This window comes from Simochromis diagramma, unplaced genomic scaffold (genome assembly GCF_900408965.1).
Source record: "Simochromis diagramma unplaced genomic scaffold, fSimDia1.1 OVJJ01000669.1, whole genome shotgun sequence".
NCBI classification, from domain to species: Eukaryota; Metazoa; Chordata; class Actinopteri; order Cichliformes; family Cichlidae; genus Simochromis; species Simochromis diagramma.
In genome coordinates this window covers 4,273,456-4,298,815 of record NW_024387458.1, presented here as the reverse complement: position 1 = coordinate 4,298,815, position 25,360 = coordinate 4,273,456, and the positions used below count along the sequence as shown (strand labels likewise).

The following is a 25,360-nucleotide window of genomic DNA, read 5'->3' as shown; positions in this document are numbered from 1 at the left end:
TGGTAGGTCTACAGTTATACACGCTAACAAGTTGTTACTAAATGGATGTTGTGTCCGTACCATCTGCAGGGAGTTTCTAAAAAATATCCAGTCAGTTCTTATAACCAGCCCGAAGAAGCTTCTACAGCCCTAACACCCAAACGTTATTATTTATGGTTTATAATAAATCTATAAGAGTAACTTAATGATTTATTAACTATTAGCTAGAAAGCCACCAACTCTAAACATTTTTGTAAAATATGCCCACAGAGGTTTGAGTTTGGGCAAATGTTTTACAGCTGCAGTGACCTCATGGCTGTCTTTCTCTAATAAGAAGTAAAACTTAAACATTATGAGCATTTATAACAGTGATATGACTGAATGCACGTCACTGTCAGAGGCTACAGAGTCCTTTTCGAGAAACTCAGACACTCAAATCAGAGTAAATACCAAAAGATTACAAAAAGTCCTCCATTAGAAGTTTGAACTCACCACTAGAAATCCTGCAAGGTCATCAGCTGGCATTAAAGCATCTTAAAATGTGTAACTACATGACACACAGCTGGCTTAGGGCAGTGTTTCCTAATTGAAGGTTATTGTGTGACCTCAGAGGGGTCATAAGATAAGCATGAGAGGCCATGGGGTTATTAACGGCAGAAAAAGAAAGAAAAAGATGCTTTTTTCTCTTATTTTGCTGTAAAATGTAAAATAATTTAACAGGTTTGAGCTTTAAAAAGTTATTTAAACTAAAAACAAAGGAGAAGTTTCACATTAAGAAAGTAATTTTTAAAACACCTTATAAAACTTTATAAAATGTTTGGGATCTTAAATACAGATAAAAATGGTGCAGTAAAAAAGGCCTCAACACCTTTGGAATAACATGGAATACAGATTAGAGCATAACACAAAGTAGAAATACTCTAGTACAAAGTACATGAAGTCAGTCTGATTATTGCCTCTCCAGCTAACGTAAAGAAAAATGAACCCAACCTTTTATTATTATTATTTTTTTTAAAAATCAAAAAGCAGCTTCACTCCCAGCTCAGAGCGCGTAGGATTAAATGTGTTTCCCTCCACTCGACCTGATCAAACCGAAAGAGATAACAGATAAACAAAGCTCGTCTTTTTCTCTGTTCTTCTCTGTAACTTACATGCCCCCGATGATAAGAGCTCGAGCTGGAGGCAAAAACCCCAGAAAGAAACCTCATCCATCATCAGCCTGCTCGGTCTGAGGCGCCCTCTGCTGGCACAGCCGCCTCATTACAGAGACCTCACGGACACGAACAAACAAACGGCAGCAGCTGTGAAGTCACACACAGCCTTCCAGATGTTGAGCACCCATACAAACAAAAATGTTCAAGGTGGTTTCATGCATTTTATGATTTTGATTAAAGTCGTTCACACTGACTGGCTGATTTTAACATTTATGTGCAAATAAATACAAACTCCTTATGTTTACGCTCTCTATTATTATACAGTATACAACATTATATGTATATATACATACATATAATGTATATATGTATGTATATATATATTTCTATTCGCTGATTTTGAAACTAAGACCTCAATATTTGTGTTAAATTCTAAATTCTGTAAATGTATACAGGAGATATATAACTCAGCGTGCATCGCCACATTTTTTAAACTCAAGTTTTCTCGCAAACAAAAGCGCAAAGTGGAGCTGAATTCTGCTAATTTTACGCAGCTGCTTTGGAGTGATTGAAACCCTGATTATAAACTGTGAAAAATATGAGAAATATAAGCACTGAAGCCTCTTCTCTCCTGTGCAAAAGCACCGCGTTATTGCGCTCCTGAGCCTCGGTGGTGACAGTGCAAAGTCTTCCTCCTGACGCATCTGCGGGCTGCAGTCTCTACCGTCTCCTGACCCAGCGATGATCCCCGCCGCCATGAATTATGCATGAGATCCGGGTACAGATTACCCCTATCAATATGCAATACTCATTACGCTGGCTAAATTGCCACTTAATAGTTATGAATATGTGGAAAATGTCTGGGACCCATATAGCCCACCACTACTTTTTTACTCTTTTTTTTTTTTTCTTAAACCTGAAACGAGTTTGGAAATACTTTTGGAAATATTGCAGAAGTCTCTTGCAGTCTTTTGCTTTCCTGCACCTAATATCATTATGTTTTATTAGTGGCCGCTAGACAATGCACTCCAGGACCCACATAGCCTGGCTTTTCTTTATGTAAAGTCAGTGAAGCCTGTGTCCAGCTCGGAGTTGTCCGAGACTTCACCTTTGGCCGCTCGGTGACTTGACAGATTCGGATAAATCACTCCAGGACCTCGCTCAAGTTCGTTTTTGCATGGCAGCTCTATAAAGCTTCTCATTAGCCTTCAAGAGATTTTATTTCCCCCCCTAAAAAATCAGCTTGTGTTTGAAAAAGAAACTTTGGATTACTTTCTTTTAAGTATGAAAATCGGCCAGTATGTGTCCACGCTGAGCAGAAACAGGGGCCTCTAAATGAGGATGTTCAAAAAGCGAAACGTTTAGGATTTTCATGATAAAAGTGACAAATAATCAGTTTTAAAATGTGGCTCTGTGGCTCAAACCCAGAACTAAAATTTGCGCAATTAAATCTTAATATTTAGACTGTTTTTAAAATAACATTTTAGCAGCCACACTCTTTTAATGCGTAACAGTTATTGGAAGTTTTCGCGCAGCAGCTTAAACTAACTAAACATGAGAGGACACCACTTCCTTCCCCAGTCCAGCCTTTGCAGTCCCATCCACGCAGTTAAGCCGTCACTTTCATTCAAGGTTGTGAATTATATAGTACATTGTCTACTCCCCAAAACCATAAAACCAACTTTATGGACCTCACGTGACTTTTCACAGTCTGTAAGTAATATAGGCCTATACAATCTTTGGTAAGGGGGATTTTTACCAACTTCAGCCTTGCCTATATACCTGTAAAGCCAAAGCTTTACCCCCTCTTTTTTTTTAAAGGTGGATTTTATCAGCAACATATTTTCCCACATGGCAAACATCTCGCTGCAGAGAGGTAAGTGTTTAAAAAGTCTTCTTTTTCACTGTGTCTGCGCCAAAAACAATGCGTCAAAAATTGACCCGAAATCTTGTTTGTGTGTGGGACATTTTAACAAATCCTTCAGGTTAATCATTAATAAGTTTAATGCGGGTGAAAAGCAGCCACACACACACTCGCATACACACGCACGCACACAGAAAAAGTTGCGCATCTCCACTTAAATATGGCCTGCCTTTTTTTTAAAAGAAAAACCTAATCTGTTTTTATTCTAATCGATGAGACAGTCGAGACACGTTCAAAGCAATTGAGAGAAACTTTATTTTCAAGCGCTATGAGTTCACTTACAAATACAAAAAGCTTATTGGAGAAAAAAGCTTACATCACTGCCTATCCACAGAATAACCCTTTGCACTAAAAATTTATCACATTGACAGGTTGAATACATTTGCATTGCTCATAATTAGTCCTAAACAATAGTAATAATAATAATAATTATAATAATAATAATAATAATAACAGATGCACAAAATATCCTAGAGCTACACATTGGCTTGAAAGTTTATGGATCTTGGCCACAAGTTAACCATCAAAAATAGCAGTAAAAGTTACACTAAAGCGCTTTGAATGGCCCCCGGAATACATTACATTCAATGAAGAGCAGCATGTGGTTTGGAAACTTCTTCTTTTCTTTTCCTTTTTTTAAACGTGTGTTTTGTTTTGTTTTTACTGTACAATGAATTTACTCCTGTTAGACCGCGGAGAAGTTACAATAAAGAGCTCAAGTTGAAACACCTTCAAGAGAAAGACAGAAAGAGACAGAAAGAGAGAGGAGAGATGGACAGATAACTCCCCAGCCCTGCGATATTTACATCTTATTTTCCACATCTAAGCTACAACAACAGTGAACTAAAAATGGCATTTTAAGACCACAGAATACTTCTTTTTCTATCACAATGGCATGCTGGAAGGTGCTGCGCTTTAAATAGCTTTACAGTACTCATGGGTTCTCTTTTTTTTAACTTATTATGTTTTTCTTTTTTTCTTTCTTTCTGTGTTTTTTTTTTAACTCCACCAAAAAGTTATTCAGTTGTGGAAGGCGCTCCCTCCCGTTACGAGGCTCATGCTTTTCAGTTTATTGTCCTTCTTCCACTTCATCCTGCGGTTCTGAAACCAGATTTTGATCTGTCTTTCGGAAAGACACAGGGCGTGGGCTATCTCTATCCTCCGCCGTCTGGTTAGGTACCTATTGAAGTGAAACTCTTTCTCCAGCTCTAGCGTCTGGTAGCGGGTGTACGCAGTTCGGGCCCTTTTCCCATCAGGTCCAGTCATATCTACAATTTTACAGAAAATCCAGAAAATTAGCAACCGCACTGCACACCAACAACTACACTTTCTTTTCTGTCTTTTCTCCCTTTTTTTTTAATGTGGGGGGGCTTTTCACTGTGATTTAATGGACGTAGAGGGGGGGTCACACAGCATGAAATGGGTGGAAGCATGCAACCAACACGACACATAACACAACACAACAATCAGCCTTCCCTCTGCAGCTCTGGGCCAGCACAGCTCACTACACCCCACACCTCCTCCGGGCTCCAGCGGCATTTAAAGCAAACAACCCCACAAAGATTTTTTTTTTTCTCTTACTGATTCTGCCTCTAAATTCTTCCTTCCACGCCAGCCTGCGCACTCATGCAACACCTGACAGATTTATGGCACACCGTCAGCGTGACAGCCTTCAAAACTAAATATTAAGAGAGGTGGAAATCTACCATGGCTTATGTGCAGCTTCCGCATCCACGGGAATATTTGTGGCGTTTGGCAGTCGTTTGCTGTGGGAGTGGAGGAGGTGGCGTTGGGCTCCTGGTGCTGCTGCTGCTGCTGCTGCTGCTGCGCCCGCGGTGCCGTGCCGGAGGAGCCTCCGCCGCCTCCGCCGCCGCTGCTATGCGCGCCCTCCTCGCTCTCGGATGCGACCGTGGCGTCCTCTATCTCCGTGAAATGAGCGCTGTTGCTTTTGTTGAGGCTGCTGCCGCCCGAGGTCGCGCTCCGGTCAGAGGGAGGAGAGGGGCTTTTTAGTTCCAGCTGCTCCCGGCTGGCTGTGGCGCACGACGGCGGCGGCGGCGGCACCGGGTCTGGAGACGACAGCGAGCAGTTGGGCGTCTGTCTGTAGCGGGCGTCCGCCCCAAATCCCCGGGCATCCTCCCTCACAGCCCCGAAGTGGCCGCCGGTGTTGGTGCGGTTCACGGTTAGGTCCATGCCATTGTAGTTGTAGCCGAAAGACCCGGAGTGCATGGTGCCAGGGTCTCTGAAGGAGCCGCTCACAGCGCCGTTAGTCCCATAATTTAGTAACTGATAGTCGGAGCCATTTGGATAGCGCCCTGAGAACGAGTTTACAAAGTAAGAGCTCATTTGCTTGGATTTTTAAAGCCTCGATTTGTAGATCTTTGTCGCTATAATCCTGTGTGCTTGCACGATTTATGGATGCAATCATGAATTATAAGCAATGAAGCCCTACTGTACTTTGCCAGGTATGCGGCCAAATATGGGAGAGCGTTCGGGAATCACGTGCCTTTGTTGACCAGTCGTAAATCCTCACTGATGACTTCAAGAGGTAATTCATGCTCCATGGTTACAAATGATGACGAAATAATGGTCGTTAGGGCTCCAGTCAATGGTGCCTCCCCGCTGCGCCCCGAGAGCCGCGCAGGCAGAGAGCGCCATCTTCCGGACAGCTGCGGTAGCACCCCGCCGGGACTCGCTGTCAGGGCCCCCGGAGTCATCCATCATTTATGTAACACTCATAACGCAGGCCACAAAAGGCTCAGGTAGCACAAAACAGCGAGCTCTCAGCCAAACTCGCGCACTTTACCCAAAAGTATCCAAAAAAAGGGGGAAATTTTCACTTTTACGCCATATTATATGATTTTATTGTGGCTTAAGAAGCTGAGCAGACGCTGAGCCACTACCATTACTACTAAAACTACTAATAGCACCGCTACTGCTGATAATATTCGTACAAATAATAATAATAGACAACCAGAATTTCCAATATACATCAAAAAGCCTTTATTTCTATGTACAATTTCCTAAACAAAATATTGCACACAATATCCAGATGTGCATCGAAGACAACAATAAATAACATGTAACATCTGTACAAATTTCTTTCTTTTCTTCTTTTTTAATGGCACAAAACAAGCCTACAGACTATCACAGAGCGACCACAGCCACAGGATGTACAGTTAAAAGGACGAAAACTCCTCTTTTAATGTCAAAATAAAATCAACATTAAAACAAAGAAAGGAACTCAGTAGGCCTACACGATCATGAGGTAACAACATGAACCAAACACTAAAAATTATTTACATTTTGGCGGATTTTTTTTTATTATTATTTGATTTTATTTGTTTTTGTTTTTTTTGTTTTGTTTTTTTTTGCATAGTCCCCTAAATAAACGCACGAGCACACACAGGACAAACAGAGGAGGACCTGGTTTCTGTTTTTTAACCTAATGCGGACACAGTCACTGTGCAGATACTGGAATAAACTCTACACGTCTCTAACATGTGATTTGGCAGCACTTTGTATCTACAAAGGAATAATACATTGTTTTTTATGTCAGGAGTGTGCACATACACACACACATGCCTTTTATTTTATTTTATTTTAAGTGTCCTTTTAGCTCTTTTTCTCCGCCTGTTCCTCCTCCTCGGGCGTCTTTGAGGGGTTGAGGAGTTTGTTCTCCTTTTTCCACTTCATCCTGCGGTTCTGAAACCAGATTTTGATCTGTCTCTCCGTCAGGCACAGGGCGTGGGAGATCTCTATCCGGCGCCTCCTGGTCAGGTAGCGGTTAAAGTGGAACTCCTTCTCCAGCTCCAGAGTCTGGTAGCGGGTGTAGGTCTGTCGGCCCCTGCGGCCGCTGCTGCCAAACGGGCCTGCAATGAAAATGAAGTCATGTGTTAATAATTAAATGTTAAGTGCGGGAGGAAAACGCACTCACTGTGTGCAGTGATGCATCCAAATTAAATAATTAAGTAAATACAAATAAACAAAATAAAACCGTTCTGCGCAAAAGTCCGAAAAAAATCAAAATGTATGTTTTTATTTTATATTTTCTCCTTTCTGTAGGTGCAGATTTATCTTGTTTAAAAAAATGTTCACATATATATGTGATATTACGATAGTAGTCCCATTATATCTCTTAAACTTCCCACATGGCGCCTGTTACAGTAAGCCTTTCAGAAAAGTGTCATTAGTACAGCGCAGTCTCTGTATAATAAATGATGCACTGGCTCTCTTGTGTCATCTAAAGCACGCATTGTGCACGTGCAGTCAGAGGCAGGCTTGTTTTCTCCTTTAATTTGCAGTGAAATTCATATTTTTTTGTTCGTGTTTGGGACGTTAAATTAAGTTTTTTAGCCAAAAGGCGCGTTAAAAAATCCAAAAAGGGGCCATGTGACGCGAGCTGGGAGCTCTTGGGTTGAAGCTCGGGTGGTGTAGGCCCACTGAGTTCGTGCGTGTGCGTGCGCGCAATGTAGTGAATGTGTGTGTGTGCGCGCGGGTATGCAGCCCGTGCCTGTGTTGTGCTGATGATGTAGTAGTAGCCAAAAGCCCCGAAGGCGCACGAATCTCCGTGTGCAATCGCCAAAAACACAAACTTCCCGCTCGGCTCTGTCTCCGCGCGCTGTGCTGCTCGCAATGATCTGAAAGGCTTTCCACACCTGGCAGGTAGCCTCTTCTAACGGCCGTGAGTACTCACCGGCGGAGCAGGCGTTCATCCTCTGCATCCACGGGTAGATCAGCGTGGACGACTTGTCGTCGATGCTGCTGCTCATGCTGACAGCTTGCTCCGGGCACTCCGCTTTGCGCTGCTGATGCTCCTGAGTGACAAACAGCGGCTGGTCCTCGCGGCTCGAGAAAGCGCACGAGCCCTCCGCGTCCTTGTAGAAAGTCCCGACCGGGTTGTAGTCGCAGGGCGCTCCGCCGCCGGCCCGGCCGTAGATGGCCGCGGCCGCTGCGCCCGTCTGCTGGTAGTAAGACGCCGGGTAAACCTTCTCCTGCATGTTGGCTGCTCCATATGTGGCCGCGTTGGAGTAGTGTCTTAACGGATCGGTGTATCCCGAGGAATAAAGCGGTATCTGACCCAGGAGAGAGTCCTGTCCTCCCGGCAGAGACACGGGAAAAGTTGAGTTAACAAAATAGGAACTCATTGGGTGGACAACGGGGTGTATATACTCCGGAGGAATATGATTTGTTGTCTTTTATAGTCCAAGTGGTTTTGCCATTACTTTATCGGAGATTTGGTTTTTGCTGAAAGGGGGGGTTGTGAGGTGCCACTGAATACAGAGGGGAAGTGTACCATCTGATCAACCTCTGGCCAATCACCGCCGTCTGTGCTTGCACTATTGCACCCATGGGGGGCTCTTGTTGCGCGCAGGAGTCCCCGGTGAATCGAAATGAAGCGCTCGAGCTTGTCGCTCGCGCACACGCTCACACAGACGCGAAGACTCATAGAAATATATTTATACTTTTTTTAAAGCCTAAATATAACCCCTGTTTCATGCAATCCAGCCCCCTCTCTCCCACACTCTGTCACACACAAACACACGGTGCAAAAAAGCAAAACATTTACGCACAGCCTGAATCTCGCTCAGCCTCTAACCTTCACTTCCATCTCCTTTAATAATTCACTAAAGCCAACAAAGTCTGGAATAAAACTCTTCTGCCAGTAAACCCTTTAAAACGAGCACCAACTGATCCACATGGACGCAAGAAACCTGCGTCAGTGATGCATATATTTCACTCTTCGAAGGTGAGACCTCATCCTGATTCAACCCTGACTGACTGAAGTCCACGAAGACGTGCAGAGAGCAGCGGGGAGGACACGCGCCGGCACTCAGGATCATCATAATCATCATCATCATCATCATCATCACGTTAACACACCATGATGAAGTGGACAACAATTTCACACTTAGAAAAAAAAACTGGTAAGTATGAAGGGTTGAAAGACGTCTCAGGTGCCTGGAGCCTGCTTTTCGTTTCTTTGTTTTCACCCATGAACTAATTTGTATTTAAGAGCAAACGAGGAGGGAAATTAAGGCGACTGTTATTAGTCTTCTGTGTTTTTCTTCTCTGTCCATCATTTAACTCGTATTGATTGATTGTTATAATTAATAAAATACAAATTTTGCTTCCATTCTGAAGCTAAGTCGCTTTTCGAAATGTAAAGTTTGCAGAATTTCGTTCAAAAAGAAAGGAAAATGCATTTATAATAAATTATTCTATTTCCTTCTGTTCAGTTAGTTTCCCTTTAAAAAAAAGCCAATAAGTCTGAATAAAACCCAGAAAAAAAGCAGTTTTAAAAGTATTCTAACGTGAGTATAAAACGCATAAATTGTATAAGAGCTTCATAGACGGAGGAGAAATAATAATAATCAGGAATGAATAATCCGCCTCTTGTCTTTGATTTTGCGCCCTTGGCCCACAGATTTTCTGTTTGCGTCATGTCTGCTTTGAAAACATTTTATATTTTTAATATTTCGATCAGAATTGAGATGAAATCAAATCTTAATCTTTAGCTGGATTGGCGCCTCTCCGCCAGGCCGCAGTCCCTGCAGCCCGGTGCTGGACAGCTGCTGGACATTTGGAGAAACACTGACTAACAAAGAGGCAATCCCGTGTTTTCCCGTCACGTTATGGCCTCAGCCATAAACTCCCAGCATCAAAAAGGACGCAGAACACCCTGCAGAGGCGCCGGAAATAGAAAACAAATCGATAAAAGAGAGGAGCGGTGATTATTGACTCCGCGTTTTGTGCAAAATCAGGACGAGGATGCATCAGAGCGAATATTTGTTTAAAGCTACATCAAAAAATGTGAGGGGGGGAAAAGCAGAAAGGCGAAAAGATACAACTAGGACACGGTGCGCAATATCAGTATAAATCGATTTCTTCAGAATAAAAGCACAAAAATGAATTACAATAATCCGAATAAATCAATCAGCAGAGTGAAAAACGTGTAGCCGGAGATCTTTTTGTTTTTTACCCCCAAGAAAAACATGACTCAGCTGTAGCACAGGCCCTTTACCATCGCCATCATCATCATCATCATCAAAGTCAAGCTTGCCTGGCCTAAAGCCACCTGGTTATACAACACCAGTCGCCAGCAGGCCTCAGACTCGGCAAAAGAGTCTTTTTTCACCATTTTAGGGAAAATATTTGGCGTGTGAAGGAATTGCAGCACCTCATGGGTTAAACAGAGAGGGCAGCAACTGGTTGTGAATAGCACAAACAGCGCAGGCGGAATAATAAGATGCTTTGGAGAAGGTAATTTCCCTTTCTTAAAGACAGATCTCCCCGTTTCCAGCTTTGTAAACATCAGGCCTGCAGTGACAGTGAAGCAGCAGCAGCAGCAGCAGCAGGAATATCAGAAACATGGTGCCCTTACCTTTGTTGATAATCCGTCATTTCCAGTGTGGGTGCCACTCCGCAGCAGCTCCTCTTCGCTTCCTGTCAGCCCCACAAAGAAAAAAAAATCCCCACTTTGCTTAAGTGATTTCATGAAAGTAATCCCACTATTCCAGGAGTGTGGTGATCCCTCATTTTCACGAACATAAAGCCACACAAGTACAGCCACATTAACGAGGCGCGCACGGCGCAGGAATTGCGCAGAGCCTCCATCGCCTACTTTTTGTTTTTTTTTTTAGGGAGAGGGGGGGAATTACGCACGAAACCGCGAGCGGCTGTTCTTACCAACACTCCAAACGCTCACTGCACATGCAAAGAGCCCAGAAAAAGCTTGTGTTAGTAAGTGTTAAGTGAACGAGCGGTTGGAAAACAGCAGCTGCAATATAACCTCATGGGAAATAAGTTCCCATTCCTGCTGTCCACATGACCCCTCAGCAACCAATCCCCGAGCCAGGCGAGTCGTAAACTTCCAAGGCAAAGTTGTAAATTTTCATAAACAGCGGCCGTTTTTGTGCTTTGGACGCGCTTTCCTCACCGCCATCTTTATTTTCTCCCAAAGAATGAAATGTTTAAATTTTGCGTCAATATGGTAGAAACGGGTCAAGATGTGGAGGTGTGAGGGTGGTCTGCGGGGAAGGATGCGCTCTCGGTTTTGATCCATCTGGTTGGAGAAAGGTTTGTAGCTTCTTATTGATCTCTAACCACGGCGGTGGTCTTATTCGCGTACCCAAAAATTCAAATCGAATAACAGGAAGTGAATCTGGCTCCAGTCCTTCCTCCTGCATTTTGTCAAATGTGTCACTTTCAGGAAAAAATAATCATGTAATCTCCAAACCGCAGACGCGGGTGATTGAGTCTTCTTATTTTTCTAAAATAAAAAGGCTCCAGGCGTGAAGATTATTTGCATTAAGACTATTATAATCTCTCCAAATGTGGAGAAATTCCTCCAGATCAAATTGGCCAAAGATGGGAATGAGTTTAACTGCCATCCTGAGGCGGATTTTAAGGTCAGAAAAACTTGAAACAGCCCAACTTCAGAATGAAACTTTCCCTCGTTTGGGCCTTAAAAACGTATTCATCTTTTTTTTCTTGTTGTTTCTAATGAGTCATTTCCGATTTGATTTGTTGTTGTTGTTTTTTTAAAGTATTCTTTCAGTCGGTATTCTGGTGTTTTACACTGACAGAGAGGATTTCCGACATTTATAGACGCAATAAAACCATAAATTCCTGAAATACAAAACATTCTCCCCATCGCTTTCATTTTTCTCCCTCAAAGAGACGCAAAGTCCAATTTAATAGCGCCTTTTCATTAAAATGTAAGCTAGGATTTAAACACAAAATGTTAAAACATATGAATTAACGTTTTCATTTCATTAAAGTCTAAAATTAAAAAAAACAAACAAACAAAAAAACCCAACACTTCCACAGGTACCGTCTTATTTAGGCCATAGTTTAATCCTTTATTGGCTCCTAAATTTACCCCCAAGATTTTAATTTTTTTTTTTTTAAAGATAAATATAATTATAATTAAATTAATTCGTCTGTAGAACCCCGAGTTTCACAGGAGCTTGCAGAAAACAGCTCAGGCGCTTTATAATGCAAGTGGACTCGATACTAAATATTTATATTTACCAGTAATGAAAATACTTCCTCACATTTTAAAATAATATCGAATAATTTCTCAACGCATTTGATCTTTTTCTTTTTTTTAGTTTATTGGTACCTTGCTCTCAGCCAGCTACAAAGAAACCGGATCCAGAGAAGCTGTAAAACTTTATGGCCTCTTATCTGAAAGCCGTCAAGACGAAAGGAGGCAATCACCATCAAAAAGAAATTTAAAACTATTTAGAAAAAAATGTGTTAAAATGTAATCACAGAAAGAATATTTATTACTTTTAAAAAGTAGATTTTTTTAATCTCATTTTTTGCAGAAAGTGACAATAAAGACGATTAAACTAAATCACTTGAAAATAAAGACATTTTATTGATCATCAGCGCAAATAAAGTTATTTTCAATACTTGACTGCACAAACATGAGAGCAGCTGGCTTTCATCCTTAATGTCCCCCAGTGTGAAGCTTTTCAAACTAAATTTAATATTAAATAATGAACCTTTAATAGTTTCAGTTTAGCTGAGCCAGTTTATGTTCATATAAATCAGTGAGTTTATTAGAATCACATTTTTTTCTTCCAGAGTAAAAGATTTCAATATCATGTTAACCCAGCGTGCTTTTATTTTGGCACTCTGTTTGAAATAATTCATCCTCAGAGCAAAATATTAAACATCTATCTCAGATTTATGCATCAGGTTAGATTTAATGGATAAATCTGAGTACACAGAGTCAGTATTTAAAAAAATACTGAGCTGGAGCTCATTCAGTGGCAGGCAGCTGGTTTGCAGGTATAAAAGCTATATACAAACATCCATGTCCATCAAAGGCATTGTGTATTTCTGAATTTTCTCTCTTCAAGGCTCTTTGTATTTCTCTGTGGAGCAGCTTCAGTGTGAGGTGAGAGCTGCAGGTCTGGACTCGGAGGGGCTTCGTGAGGTCGGCGGTCCCGCTGCCCTCACTGCCCTTTACCGTGCTGGGTCGCTCTGTGAGGGAAGCCAGGCCTCCGGAGCAGCGGGACGCACGTGGAGATGACGAGCAGGCTGCGCAGGGCGTCGGGGTCGTGGGACACGTCGTTGGTGCATCGAGGGCCTCCTTTGGAGATGTAGTTTATGGTCGGGATGCCGGGACGGGACCGGGCGTCGGTGTAGAAGCTGCTCAGAGAGCCGCTGACTGAAAACAGAAGAAAGAAGAAGTCTGAGACAAACACACACAAACACACACACACACACACACACACACACACACACACACACAAAACCCCCACTCTGAATAGTTAATATATTAAAAAAAAAAAAAAAAAAAAAAAAAAGAAATCTCTGTATAAATGCTATTACCATTTCCACAAGAGCCCATTGTGTTTTCTGATGTTTTAATTATGTGTGTGTGGAAATTATTGCAAATGAAATAATATCAACAGATTTTTTCCTAAACTAATAGCACAGCCTGATTATTTATTTATAAAAATGTTAAAAAAAACAAAACAAAACGGGACACAGTAAATAAATGTTTTAATATTTTCATGGTAATTTTAATGGTAGATGGTAATTTTATGTAGATTTAAACACTTCTCCCGTGTATTTTAATTTTTTATGCATTTTTGGTGATTAAAAAAAAAAATGTATTTCTACATTTTCTTCAAGTGATGTTCATGTTTCGGAAAACAGAAAACAGCAGGAGGGGAAAAGACATTAAATTCAGTTTTATTTATACATCTCCAGTGTTACAGTCGTACCAAAGCCTCCTTAGTAAACAGGAAGCAGGAGCTGGAGAGAAAAGCCTGCAGAAGCTGGCTGTTAGGCTGAAAATGAACCAGCGTTACCTCTCTGTGGCTGACCTGAGATCTCAGTATGGTTACCTGGCCAGGACGCCTGCTGGGGGCTGACGATCCGGCGTATTTCTCCCGCTCTGCCGTGGCTCTTGGACTCGCCGTTCGGGCAGCTGCGGTGCACAGTGGGCCGGAGGAAACGCTGCTGAGTCATGACGGACCCGAGCTGCTGCGAACACAGCGATAAAACAATGCCGTTTAGATTCTGTGCCATAATGATTATTCAGCACAGTGAATTATCAGTCAGGGTTATGAACTGTTAACCCACTTCATTCATTCTCCTCTGATGATTATTTTTGGCTGTTTATATATTCAAACCGCTGCCGAACCGCTGACGCTGATGTGTTTTGGATTTCATCACTTTCAGAGGTAAAAACCATCAAATTTACAAACAACCTGAGCTTTGCATGCCGAGGAAAATGTTTCTTCAACTCAAAATCCAGAGCAAAGCCTGAATAACACTATGTGTTACAAACAGACATGCAAAGAATAACAGATTTAATCAACTTGTTGCTCAAAAGAACATTAATTATCATGGATTTTAATCAACTATTAATTATTATAAGAGTAAAAATAAAACGTTTTCACTGGTTCAGGCTGTTCATAAATGATAATTTGCTGGGGGTTTTAATCATATATAATAATAAACTAAAAGTGTTCTTTTTAATATCTTAATACACTGACAAATAAATTAATCTTTAAAATAAAAACTGAAAATAAGCAGTGAAAATAAGTGCTGTTGCAGTCCTGGTGAGGAATGAGAAGCTACAAAACAATCATAGAAAATGTTCTTTTTCCTTTAATTCTCTATTAAGACTGAGGAAGAAAGGCTGACCACCTATTAAAGTTGAAAGTTAAAGAGACAGGGCAGCTGACATGATTCATTTCTTAAGATTATGAGAACTGATTTAAAATAAAGAAAGAAGAGCAGTGGATTAATTTGGCTGGAGAGTACCTGCACAGGTATGTCCTGCTCTTTAGTCCTTTGACAAAAATGTGTCAGTGAATCCAACTGAAATAAAAAAGGATGATGGCAACTGTCAGTTAATAATACTCACAATAAATGAGAAATGGTTTATTTTGCATGGACTGGTGGTCAGGCCTTACCTTCCTGTGTTGCCTTTGATGATTTCTCTGCTGCTGGGAGCAGAAGTCGTTTGCTCCCCCTCCCTCTCTGTGGCCCTGCAGCAGCTGCTGGATCTGGCTCACCACCCCGAGGTCCTGCAATAGTTTTTGCCTCTGGTACAGCACGCCGAGCTGCTCGTGGTCGCCTATTAATACCACTTTTTTCTCCTCCTCCCTCTCTTCCACCACCTTCTCCTCCTCCTCCTCCTTATCCAGATGCTCCTGCTCCTCTTCTTGGACCTCTGCAGACTCCGGAGCTGCTGACAGGCCGGACACAGGAGGCTGGGGGGGAAAGAACATTTAAATCAAATAGTTTTTATTGCTAAGATGTATATGCAGGTTTTTAAAATATATGAGAATATCATTGGTTTGCTGTACTGAAAATAAAATCTGTTTATTTAAAACTGAATAAAATGATCAGGAATATTATTTAGATAATCTAAACAATACTCTGACAGAAAGACCAGCCAGAGTCAAAGCCATTCATCACGGACTGAAGCTGTGTCTCCCTCTTGTGGTTACATGTAGGGTACTGCATCTTCAAACACAGCCTCACCAATGCTGGGTCGCAGTTAGAAATGGGGGTCGGGGCTGATGGGGCCCTTCGTGGTTTGACTCCTTCCCCTGCAGTCTCCCCCTGCGAGTCTCTCCTCCGGCCTCTCCTTTGGTAGTGCTCATTCTGCTCCTGCTTCAGACGCAGCTCCTGCAGCTGTTGCCTAAAAGAATAAAAGCACACATTTCAGCACCACTTTGACAATAATTTAAAGTATTTAAACAAATTAAATCACTTTTTTAGCTTTATTATGGTACTCTTGTTTTAGATGTTTTTAATTAAAAAAGAAAAAGAAAGAAAAACAGGAGGACAAATATTGAGTGTAGAAGAAGAAACTCTGATCCTTCTGCAAGTCCATTAATCTTAATTTGAATAAATAAATAAAAACTTAAACTCCAGTGATCACTTCTGTAAAATAACCAGTTAAATCTGATAAATCTCATCCACATTTACTTATAACTGTATTATTATTAGTCTTATTTTGGTTTCCCGTCTTGTATTTTATTTTGAAACAGATTTTTGCCTGTTCACATTTTCCTGCTGTCTCCATGATGCACTCTGTTGTCTCTACATTTTAGTTTCCTCATCTTCCATTTTTATTTTGTTAAAAAATAAATAAAATAAAAAGACAGAATGTTTGTTTTCAACTTTTAAATTAGTTTTTAGGTGGAATCAGCCATTAATGTTTTGCTTTATTTATATTTATATATATATATATATATCGTGCATTTGGTTCCTTTTTATCGTGAAATGCAGGAAACAGGAACTTAATTAACACAATCACAAGGGAGGAATAAAAATACAAAGCACAGATGACAAATGATGACTACCAAAATAAAACACCAAATAACAAAAGAACCAAACCACACACAGAGGTGAAAAACTCACATGGAGACACGGCTGGAATAGTAACCCAAAATACAAAGAAAGCTGTATGTATCGTAGAGAGATAAACATGGGACTGAGCGTATTAACAAAAACAGAAACCAGAAAACTGCACTAAAAAGACCATGGCATTGCTGTACAAAAACAACTAAACTGTCATGAAGACAAGTGAAGACTGTTTTAGGAAATATCTGAGAAGTCTGCATGAAAGTGAGCACACAGCAGAGCAGATTTAAGCGTGTAGGTGGAAACAGGTGGTCGTGGAGCTTTCTTCGATGTGACGATCACAGCAGAGAGCAGGATCGAACACGACGACAAACACTTGCCCTTTGAGAAATCATAGTTGTCCAGAATCTCTACTATTTGATCAAACTGCTATCTAAACTGTTGGCTAATCATAGTTAGTAGCAGGAAACGATGTGACACCCAGTTTTTCATGGCAGACACAGGGGCCTTTTAATTTAATAACGTGAGAATTACAGGCACATGCAGCGGAGTGTCATCAGCGTCTTAAAGGGAAATTTATTCCATGACTGCACATAATTTGGTGGCAGGATTACGCACTATTAAATTCTGTTTTATTAGGACAGGTTTAAATCCTTCAATTTGTTCAATTATTCCATAATGTTTGCACATATTAAATCACCCCGAGGCATGTCTGCATGTACAGCTGAGCGTGATCACACTACCGTCAAAGAAGCGACTGGCTACGTATCATTTCCAGGAGCGACAAATCAAAACTGAGATGGCCTCAACTTTTTTCTGCATCAGCCTTTCATGGATTATCTGTACGGGAGGTAAGAGACAGACCCAAACGCTCCTAAGACAGAGATGTGACCTAAGGAAGTGCTGAGGACAAAAATACAGAATACACACTAATGTAGAGCAGCGGCGAGGGATTCACAACGGAGTCGCCAGGGGGAACACATGGGATAAGGAGGACATGGCAAAGAACTGAGTAAAACTGAGGACTTACAGACAAACACAGATGAGGTAAAGAGAGAGGAAACATCTGGTGTAAAAAAGACACAGGTGAACAGAATCTAACTAATGCAACAAAGGGAAACAAAACTTCACACAATGCACGTAAGACAAGGGACTAGAAAAATAAAAGAGGAAACCTAAAACTGAGACAAACACACAAAAAGATAAACACAAAGACACAACTGACTTCACAAAGCAGACACAAAAGGAGAAGAAAAAAAACACAGAGAAGAGACTTGGGGAACAAGAAGGGAACTTATACAACTAAACTAATCTATAAGTAAACAAAAAACACAAGTAATACAATAGGGAACCAAAATTAATAGAAACTAGGACCCAATTGCATTAATGGTCTCAGAAAAAACTTTGAGCACTTTGTCATTACTTTCTCTAGCTGTCTTTCAATTTTGGTGCCATGACAACCTGCATGTAATAGATTGACTGATTTGTGTCTATATACAGAACACGAATATTTTCCACTTTTAAAAAGGCAAAATTAATCCACATTTGGAAGAACAGATTTGCATTATTGATTCATATATTGTTATTATCATCATTATTATTATTATTATTATTATTATCATCATCATCATCAATAAAAATGATTGGATTTAGAACAAGGTCATGATTTGAGGATCACAACCACCTGAACTGGCTTCCAAAGATCCTGGAATCTGGAATATTTTAAGACCTATGTGAAACATCTACTAAGAAAACTGAAAACAATAATCACATTTTTCTTTTACTAGTCTCTGTACTGTACTGTATTTTTGTACTGTAGTACAGTTTAGTCTGTGCTTAATTATTAGTGATACTACTTATGTGCATGTTTTTTCATCCACCTATCACAGTCTGCTGTTTTTATTTTATTTTTTTTAAATCACTGATGTCTTGTTCTTTAGTTCTGCTTGCATTTAAATACACGACTTTCTAACAATAACTGTATCTCATTACTCACACTGAACTCTGAAAACTTGGGTTTAAATACTTTGATGCAAGCTACAAAAATATATGAAGCTACATTCTTAAAAGGTTATGTTTATGTAAATGCAGTCACATTTTTCTTAAAAAGGTCACCAGAGAACCACTTAGGGGCACATTTTAGTCTCATGTTATAAGATTTTCATTTGATTATGAAAATTCTTTAAATGAACTGCAATCATAGTACCATATTTTTCGGACCATAAGGCGCACGGGATCTGTGCACTGTCGACAAACGGGTCCGTTTTCATACATAAGGCAAACCGGATTATAAAGCGCATTAAACAAAACAAAACAGTCAGATAAGTCAAACTTTACTCAACTCATTCCTCTTGCTTCTTCCACTTCCATACCATTGATTCATTAATGTTGAATTATCTGGTAGCTGCTCTATATTGTTCCAGTGTTTTTCTAATTTTTGCTATGTAATTTTGCACTGTCCACTTTCTGCTGTAACAAAACAAATTTCCCATGTGTGGGACTAATAAAGGTTATCTTATTTTACATTAATGACTAACCTCATATTGTGGCTGGATTATCTCAGTTGTTCTCCCCTACTGAAATTTGGTATACAGCAATTTTCCAAGTGATTGCATTTGTCAAAACAAACAAACACCGGGAACTTATAGCAAGTGGAAAAAAGTTAGCATTCATTCTCCAGGTTCACTGTGTTATGCTTTGATATGCTAACATAGCTGTGTCGCTAGCGATCACTAGCACAGCATTATATACCAGCTAGTCCAACTTCAGTAACCCTACAAACGTCACTGCTGTTTAGTTTTCTGTTTTCATTCATGTTGGAAGTGATAGCAGAGCTGTACGTTTTATTTTTGCCCAGAAATCTCTCAGTCAGAACATGCTTGGTAACATGTTTAGGTAACTAGCGAGCTAACTTTCTGCTACCTTCCTGCTAACTTCTAACTCCGTTAAATTTCATAAATTCTGTTTTCATGGATGCCTGGATGTTAAACTTAATTGTTACACCTGGTAAAGCAGCAACACTGATCATTTTTATTAAAAGATAAAATAATTTACACAGTGTTCGTTTGGGACCTGACACGACCGAGTTTTGGACCCAGATTACTATGAGTCGCAAGGCTCCTGACTACAGTACCCATAACGCTCAGACAATCCATCAGGCTTCATAGCTTAGCAAAGTCCTAAAACATTTTTTGACAGATTTTTGAGCGCCGTGTACCACATAAAATCAGTTCGAGGTCAGTAAACACAGCCAGAATTCATAGATAAGGCCACCAGATTATAAGGTGCACTGCCGATTTTTTAGAAAATTCAAGGATTTTAAGTGTGCCTTATAGTGCGGAAAATAGATAAATGAATTGCTATGCATTTTTTTAGGCAACATTCCAAATAAAATATTTAAAATGTCGTCTATTCCTTTTCCTTCATTGGGAAAAAAAAAATAATAATAAATAAATAAATCACAATTTATCTTTAATTTAGATTTTAGTAAGTAAGCACACTGCATATTTGAATATTTGTCCAGTGTTTTATTACCAATCAGCAAACACATTTGCAAAAATATTTAATATTTGTATTTAATGTAAGTGTTTTTATTTATCAGTCAAGCAATTTGTAAGATTACTTCTTGAAATGTAAATTAAAAAAATAAATAAATAAAAAAAAAAAAAAATGATTAATTCACAGAGCTCATAAAAATCTACCAGCAAAGAATTCAAAATCACAAAATATTAAACTTATTATGATATGGATCTTCACATTACAAAAACTTGATCCAGATTCTTTTTGCATTTTTTTTAATGTAAATTATTAATAAAAATGTATCAGTTGTAAGGAGAAAATATCTTGCTATAATGATTGTAGCCTATGTATGCATCTATGCCTGTATGTAACCTAATACCTCGTTACTGAGCGAGCCAGTCTGAACAAAAACTTTGCACGGACATCGTCACACATACAGTGATTAAAAAGATTTATGATAAATCCCAATTATTTATATTTTCCTATTTATTATGTTCATTTTATCATCTATCTTGCTAATCAGCTAAGTTTTTCTACCACTTGTCACAAGATGAGAAATTATTACCTCACACAGGTTAAGCTAGAAATTTAAGCTTTTTGCGATCTTTGTGGTCTTTTTATGATAAATATTATTTTATAAAGTCTTCTCACTGTACTATCCCTTTAAATAACAGCAGAGATGTTAATTTAGTTCTCCTGCATAAATGTTAGAAGTGCTGTATGAATAAAAATTATTATTATTACCCAAGTGTCTGTATTTATATGGAAACTAGGCAGAATAATTCAATTCTCCCTGCACTGGAGTGTTCCCTCTGCTTTCTTTTTTTATTTTACTTATTTCTTTGTGTCTGTGTGGGTGACTTCAGAAACGGTCTGTGCGTAACTCGCAGCACCTGCTCTTTGCTGAACTGTACTGAGTGTACTGACAGCACGCTGGAGGTACCTGGCACACTCCTCTCTGGCCTTTGATGCCGCCGTCTCGTGGAAGAGCGAGCTGCTGTGTTTAAAGTACTTGTCGTATTTCTCCCCTCCCTCTCTGGGATAAATCCTCTTGAAGCCTCCCAGGTGTTTGGCCTCGTACCTCTCCATCTGCTTCACCGTGGCTGCCTGGCACTGACGCAGCTCCTCTGACCTGCCGATAAAATACACACACGGAAACACTAACCTTCACTACAGATGTGTGGTGTGTGTGACCTTGGGAAAACTTCACGCCATATCTGTTCACCGTACCTGGCCTCTCTGGAGCGGTGCTGCTGCAGCCTTTCCTTCACCTTGCGTCTCTCCTCTTTAGTAATCTTACGACGATCGCAGGCGCTCAGGTTGATGAGAACCAGAGTGTCGTACAGCAAAGCATCCTTCACCTCGCGGTCCAGCTGGGAGTCAGTGGTAAAACTTGGGGAGTGATTCACCTGGACATAAATATATTCACACACACACACACACACACACACACACACACACACACACACACACACACACACACACACACACACACACACACACACACACACACACACACACACACCTGAACAAATGTGGTTGAATTCAAGCTAACTTAATCCATTCACCAATTCATGTTTACCCAACTTTTTTGTAATTCAAGATCTAAAAGATCTATAAAGGGCACAATGCAAATGTCGACCTCACACCCAGTTGTTGTTTCAAAAATACAAACATACCCTAACTTTTGTTTTTTCTTTAATTACAGAATTTGACTGTTATTATTTGTTTGGGATCAGATGTGTTTGTGTCATTTATACGTGTCCCAGCATTCATCTGGCTCTTATCTTGGTAAAGAACTACCTTCAGAAGACCAAAGGGAATGTTATTGACTGGCCTGGAAAAAAGCCTTGAATCACATTGAAAATCTGTGAAGTGAACTTAAGACCAAGGTCTGTCCCCAGAAGACAAACAAATCTCAAGAAGCTTGGGAGAGAGACCATTGAAGAATGGGCTGGGATTAAAGCTGGGATTAATAGCCTTTGTTTAAAAATAAATAAAGGCTATTTTGTCAAAAGACAGACTTTTAAAGAAAATAATATGAGTAGTAAAAAACCCAAAAGCATCCCAATAGACTACTTGAGAGACTGTATTGATTTGTGGATTAAAACATGTCCATGAATCAGGCTACCAAAGACCCAAAGACAACAAATTAATGGTATATTTGGTACAACACATGCAGAATATTTCCATTAGGCTTATATTTTAGTTAATGGAATAAAGCTTCAGTAAAGACCTGGAGATAGCTGACAGAGAATATAGACCATAATGTTTTTCTAACCTTTCAGTCAAGAATCATACGGCTTTCCAGAACACGAGAAAGTGAGGCTGAATGAGTAACAATCACATATATGCTTGTTTTACAGTATTGTGTAACTGGTCTGTCACCTCCAACACCCAGGGTTTGAGCCGGTGATCCAACAGTACATCGAAGCCTAGGATCTCAAAGCATGCGCTGCCGGTGGTGTGGTTGGGGAAACACGTTTGGTAGTTATGCTTGAGTATGGGATGGGCCGAGATCAGAGTCTTTATGATCACGTCCTCGATGTCGCTCCACATCTTCTCTGTGCTGTAGTTCATGGACTCCAGGAGCTTGTTCAGGGCGGACAGCTTTCTGAACGGAACAACAATGAACACGGATTCTTTAAAGAGCGTTGGCGATGTACCGCATCATGCACCATCTTCAGTGTGAGCAGTATTCACCGTTTGCTCCCAGAATCCTCATCACGGACAAAATTCTCGCTGTGCTTGTTGATGGAATAGTTGGTGAGATGCATACACACGTCATCCTAATGTTAGAGAGACTAGTTACTATTTATTTAAGTAATTAAACTCACAGGAACACGTATACAGCAATCAATAAAATCAAAATAAAATAAAATATGATACAAAATATAAAAAAAAACAAAAAACCAAACAAACAGATAAACTGACCATTTTAACTATTCTGCCAAATTCCTATCACTAACTTGGGGCTTTTATTCTGAAAATTATCCATAGATTTACTTCCAGAGATATATGCAGAGTTAACTGGACCTAAATAAGTGTGTCTCTAGAAGTCAGCCCGGGCACCGGTCAGTCCATCTTTAACAGTTCTTACCACATTGCTGAGCATTGGTTCGCTGTACTTTGTGGTGCAGAAGCGAGCCAGGCCCTCCTTGAACATGAAAATGCTGAATGGATCACATGACGTCACGAGCACGTAGACACGCAGGTCAAACTTGTACCCATCAATGATGAAAGGCTGAAGAGGTCATTTATAAAGAACAGAAAAAGCATCATACACTGTGCATTTTGTTGCAGGTGTTTTATGCGTTGCACCCGTTTGCTCACCCTGGAGATGTAAACCTGGCAGATCATATGTTCTCCAGGTTTGATGTCTTTACTGGATTTGGTGATGAAGATGCCTTTGCCTTGACAACCGGTGTCAGGCTTACAGATATACGTCTTGTGTTTTTTGGCCCTGGTGTAAGCATGGAAGTCGCTGTAACTGCAGTGAGATAGAGAGGATGAACACAGATGAGTGAACCTATTATCTTTTTAATTCCTAAATATTAACAACATTGTTTTAGGGGGGGAAAAAACCTCACAGATCTAACGTCACGCACTGGATGAGAAAGAATTATATTAATACTGAAGGTTACATAAGAGGTGTTTGAAAAGGTTTAGTGATCCTTTTTAAAATACGTGGAAGATTTAGAGCCAGAATAATAATTAAAACAACAAAACTCCTGTTTCTGTTTTTGTTTGTTTTGTTGAATTTGTGCACTAGAGGGATTTTTGTCTTTCTTATTTTTATTTTGTAGTTTTCAAAAATGTGGTAGATAGATTTTGGGAGGAAATAAAACAGAGTGGAAAGTGCAGACTGACTCTGCAGGAAGGCACCATGTTCTGGGGAAGATGTTGTAGTCTTTGGGAAAGAGCTTCAGCATGCGGTTCATGTTTCTGGCCAGAGAATCCTTGCGGCAGATCTCGCTCATCCCCGGGAAATGGTTTATTTTCTGCAAAGACAGGTTTACACGGCATTACAGGACAGTCGCCTACAATATATATTAAACAATCAGTCACCAATTTAAAATCACAAGCACTGATCATGGAGTGTTCTGCTTGGCACTCCATGATCAGGTCCTGGCATTTATGTTGCTGTTGCTTTCAGACATATTGCTCAGAAATATCAAGAGGAACATGGCAAAGAGCCCACATCTGTGATCTAGACTTCAAATTCCCCCGATCCCAACTGAGCACCAGAAGAACACACCTAACAGTGTAGCAGATGCAGTAGATGTAGCTCCAGAGCCTGAATAGTGAACCCTGTGCAGAAGTGCCTTAAACCTGCATTATTTCTAACAGCCAACAGGGAGTGATGACTCGCACTGCAAACAGCTCAAGATGAACAGAAGTCTATGAGAAGATAGTCCTTGGCCTCATCGCTCTGCGACCTCAGTGAACCCTTTTGGGATGGGTTTAAACAAGTGAAAGGTTTCCCAAACGGAGACGCAAAACCCAACCAGGAAGAAAAAAAAAAATAAAATCTAGAAAATCAAACATGCACAGTGACCTGCTGCAGTGACCCCCTGTGAATAGAGGAACAACCCAAAGTAGCTCGTAGATGTCCACGGCTTTTTGTAACATCTGGTTTAAAAACACCACGCTGTTGATGGTAAAAACACTCAGCTCAAGACTTCACTAAACACTGGGTGATATCACAGTAGTTACATCTTTTAAACAAGTCTGATACACAGAGCTCCCACCCCACAACCGCTACCAAAGTCCCAGTGCTAGACACCAGCGCACAACTCCAGTGGTGTAATATCCATGCTGCAACAGGCCAGAAGTGTTTTGACAACACAAGAGAAACCTAAATAATATTAATGTAGGCTAGCTAATGTATGATAGATAGATAGGATCTCGAACAAATCTACTTTAATAAATTACTCATGGTCAAAGAGAGTCGGGCTGACTGCATCGAATTACCCAGTATGATGGCAAATTGAAAGCATGGACTGAAAAAGGACATGTACATCATCATTTCATTGGTAAAGATATTTAGAAAAATGTCATAGTTTGAAGAAACTGATGAATTTTCCGCTTCACAAATACAATCACACATTTAATCAATAAATAATCAAATGAAGCATCAATAATCTTTTCTGATGATGGCAGTGATGGAGGTGTTAGGTTAGTTAGGTGCATTGATTACCTGGTAACGCTTCATGTCCTTAACACGGTCTAGAGACACTGAGCAGTCGGTCCAGAACAGCGTCCAATCTTCACCGTCCATCGCCTCTCTGAGGCCGTATCTACGAGCAGCTCGCCACACTGTGACAAATCAAGCATTTAGCATCTTAACAGCGCTCCATCTGTTTCCCACAGGCAACCAGAGGCCCCTCTCTGCTTGTACAGTGTTTTAAAGTGTATTGTAAAAAAAAAAAAAGAA

General features: G+C 40.3%; 3 protein-coding genes and 1 long non-coding RNA gene across 9 annotated transcripts in view; 1 reads left to right on the top strand and 3 right to left on the bottom strand.

Annotated features, from left to right (window-relative positions):
• Nucleotides 1-3,288: 3,288 nt before the first annotated feature.
• hoxb5b (homeobox B5b) lies at nucleotides 3,289-6,252 on the bottom strand. Its single transcript, XM_040014418.1, has 2 exons — nucleotides 4,764-6,252; nucleotides 3,289-4,325 (listed from the first exon to the last, which is right to left on the bottom strand). Exons 1-2 carry the CDS (start codon nucleotides 5,398-5,400, stop codon nucleotides 4,078-4,080), a joined length of 885 nt encoding a protein of 294 aa, XP_039870352.1. The 5' UTR covers nucleotides 5,401-6,252; the 3' UTR covers nucleotides 3,289-4,077.
• A 156-nt stretch (nucleotides 6,253-6,408) lies between these two features.
• On the bottom strand, nucleotides 6,409-10,575 carry hoxb6b (homeobox B6b). Of its 3 annotated transcripts, XM_040014421.1 has the most exons (3): nucleotides 10,439-10,575; nucleotides 7,751-8,147; nucleotides 6,409-6,926 (listed from the first exon to the last, which is right to left on the bottom strand). In XM_040014421.1, exons 1-3 carry the CDS (start codon nucleotides 10,550-10,552, stop codon nucleotides 6,670-6,672), a joined length of 768 nt encoding a protein of 255 aa, XP_039870355.1. In that variant the 5' UTR covers nucleotides 10,553-10,575; the 3' UTR covers nucleotides 6,409-6,669. The 3 variants fall into 3 exon arrangements, with proteins under 3 accessions (XP_039870355.1, XP_039870356.1, XP_039870354.1); XM_040014422.1 differs by having other exon boundaries at nucleotides 7,751-10,554; XM_040014420.1 differs by having other exon boundaries at nucleotides 6,839-8,147.
• A 445-nt stretch (nucleotides 10,576-11,020) lies between these two features.
• On the top strand, nucleotides 11,021-15,429 carry LOC120723104. Its single transcript, XR_005693663.1, has 2 exons — nucleotides 11,021-11,133; nucleotides 12,930-15,429. It is a non-coding gene; the product is annotated as an uncharacterized LOC120723104 (long non-coding RNA).
• ttll6 (tubulin tyrosine ligase-like family, member 6) overlaps nucleotides 12,423-25,360 on the bottom strand; it is a 22,165-nt gene continuing 9,227 nt past the window's right edge. For 3 of the 4 annotated variants that reach the window (XM_040014404.1, XM_040014402.1, XM_040014405.1), the window contains 13 exons: nucleotides 25,124-25,242; nucleotides 23,794-23,924; nucleotides 23,257-23,413; nucleotides 23,024-23,167; nucleotides 22,627-22,712; nucleotides 22,312-22,537; nucleotides 21,154-21,332; nucleotides 20,867-21,055; nucleotides 15,577-15,736; nucleotides 15,003-15,302; nucleotides 14,851-14,907; nucleotides 13,926-14,064; nucleotides 12,423-13,264 (listed from right to left, as the gene is read on the bottom strand). In XM_040014404.1, the coding sequence (XP_039870338.1) occupies nucleotides 13,026-13,264; nucleotides 13,926-14,064; nucleotides 14,851-14,907; nucleotides 15,003-15,302; nucleotides 15,577-15,736; nucleotides 20,867-21,055; nucleotides 21,154-21,332; nucleotides 22,312-22,537; nucleotides 22,627-22,712; nucleotides 23,024-23,167; nucleotides 23,257-23,413; nucleotides 23,794-23,924; nucleotides 25,124-25,204 (2,088 nt within the window). In that variant the 5' untranslated portion in view covers nucleotides 25,205-25,242 and the 3' untranslated portion in view covers nucleotides 12,423-13,025. The remainder of the gene's footprint in view (nucleotides 13,265-13,925; nucleotides 14,065-14,850; nucleotides 14,908-15,002; nucleotides 15,303-15,576; nucleotides 15,737-20,866; nucleotides 21,056-21,153; nucleotides 21,333-22,311; nucleotides 22,538-22,626; nucleotides 22,713-23,023; nucleotides 23,168-23,256; nucleotides 23,414-23,793; nucleotides 23,925-25,123; nucleotides 25,243-25,360) is intronic. The other variant, XM_040014403.1, reaches the window with a different exon arrangement.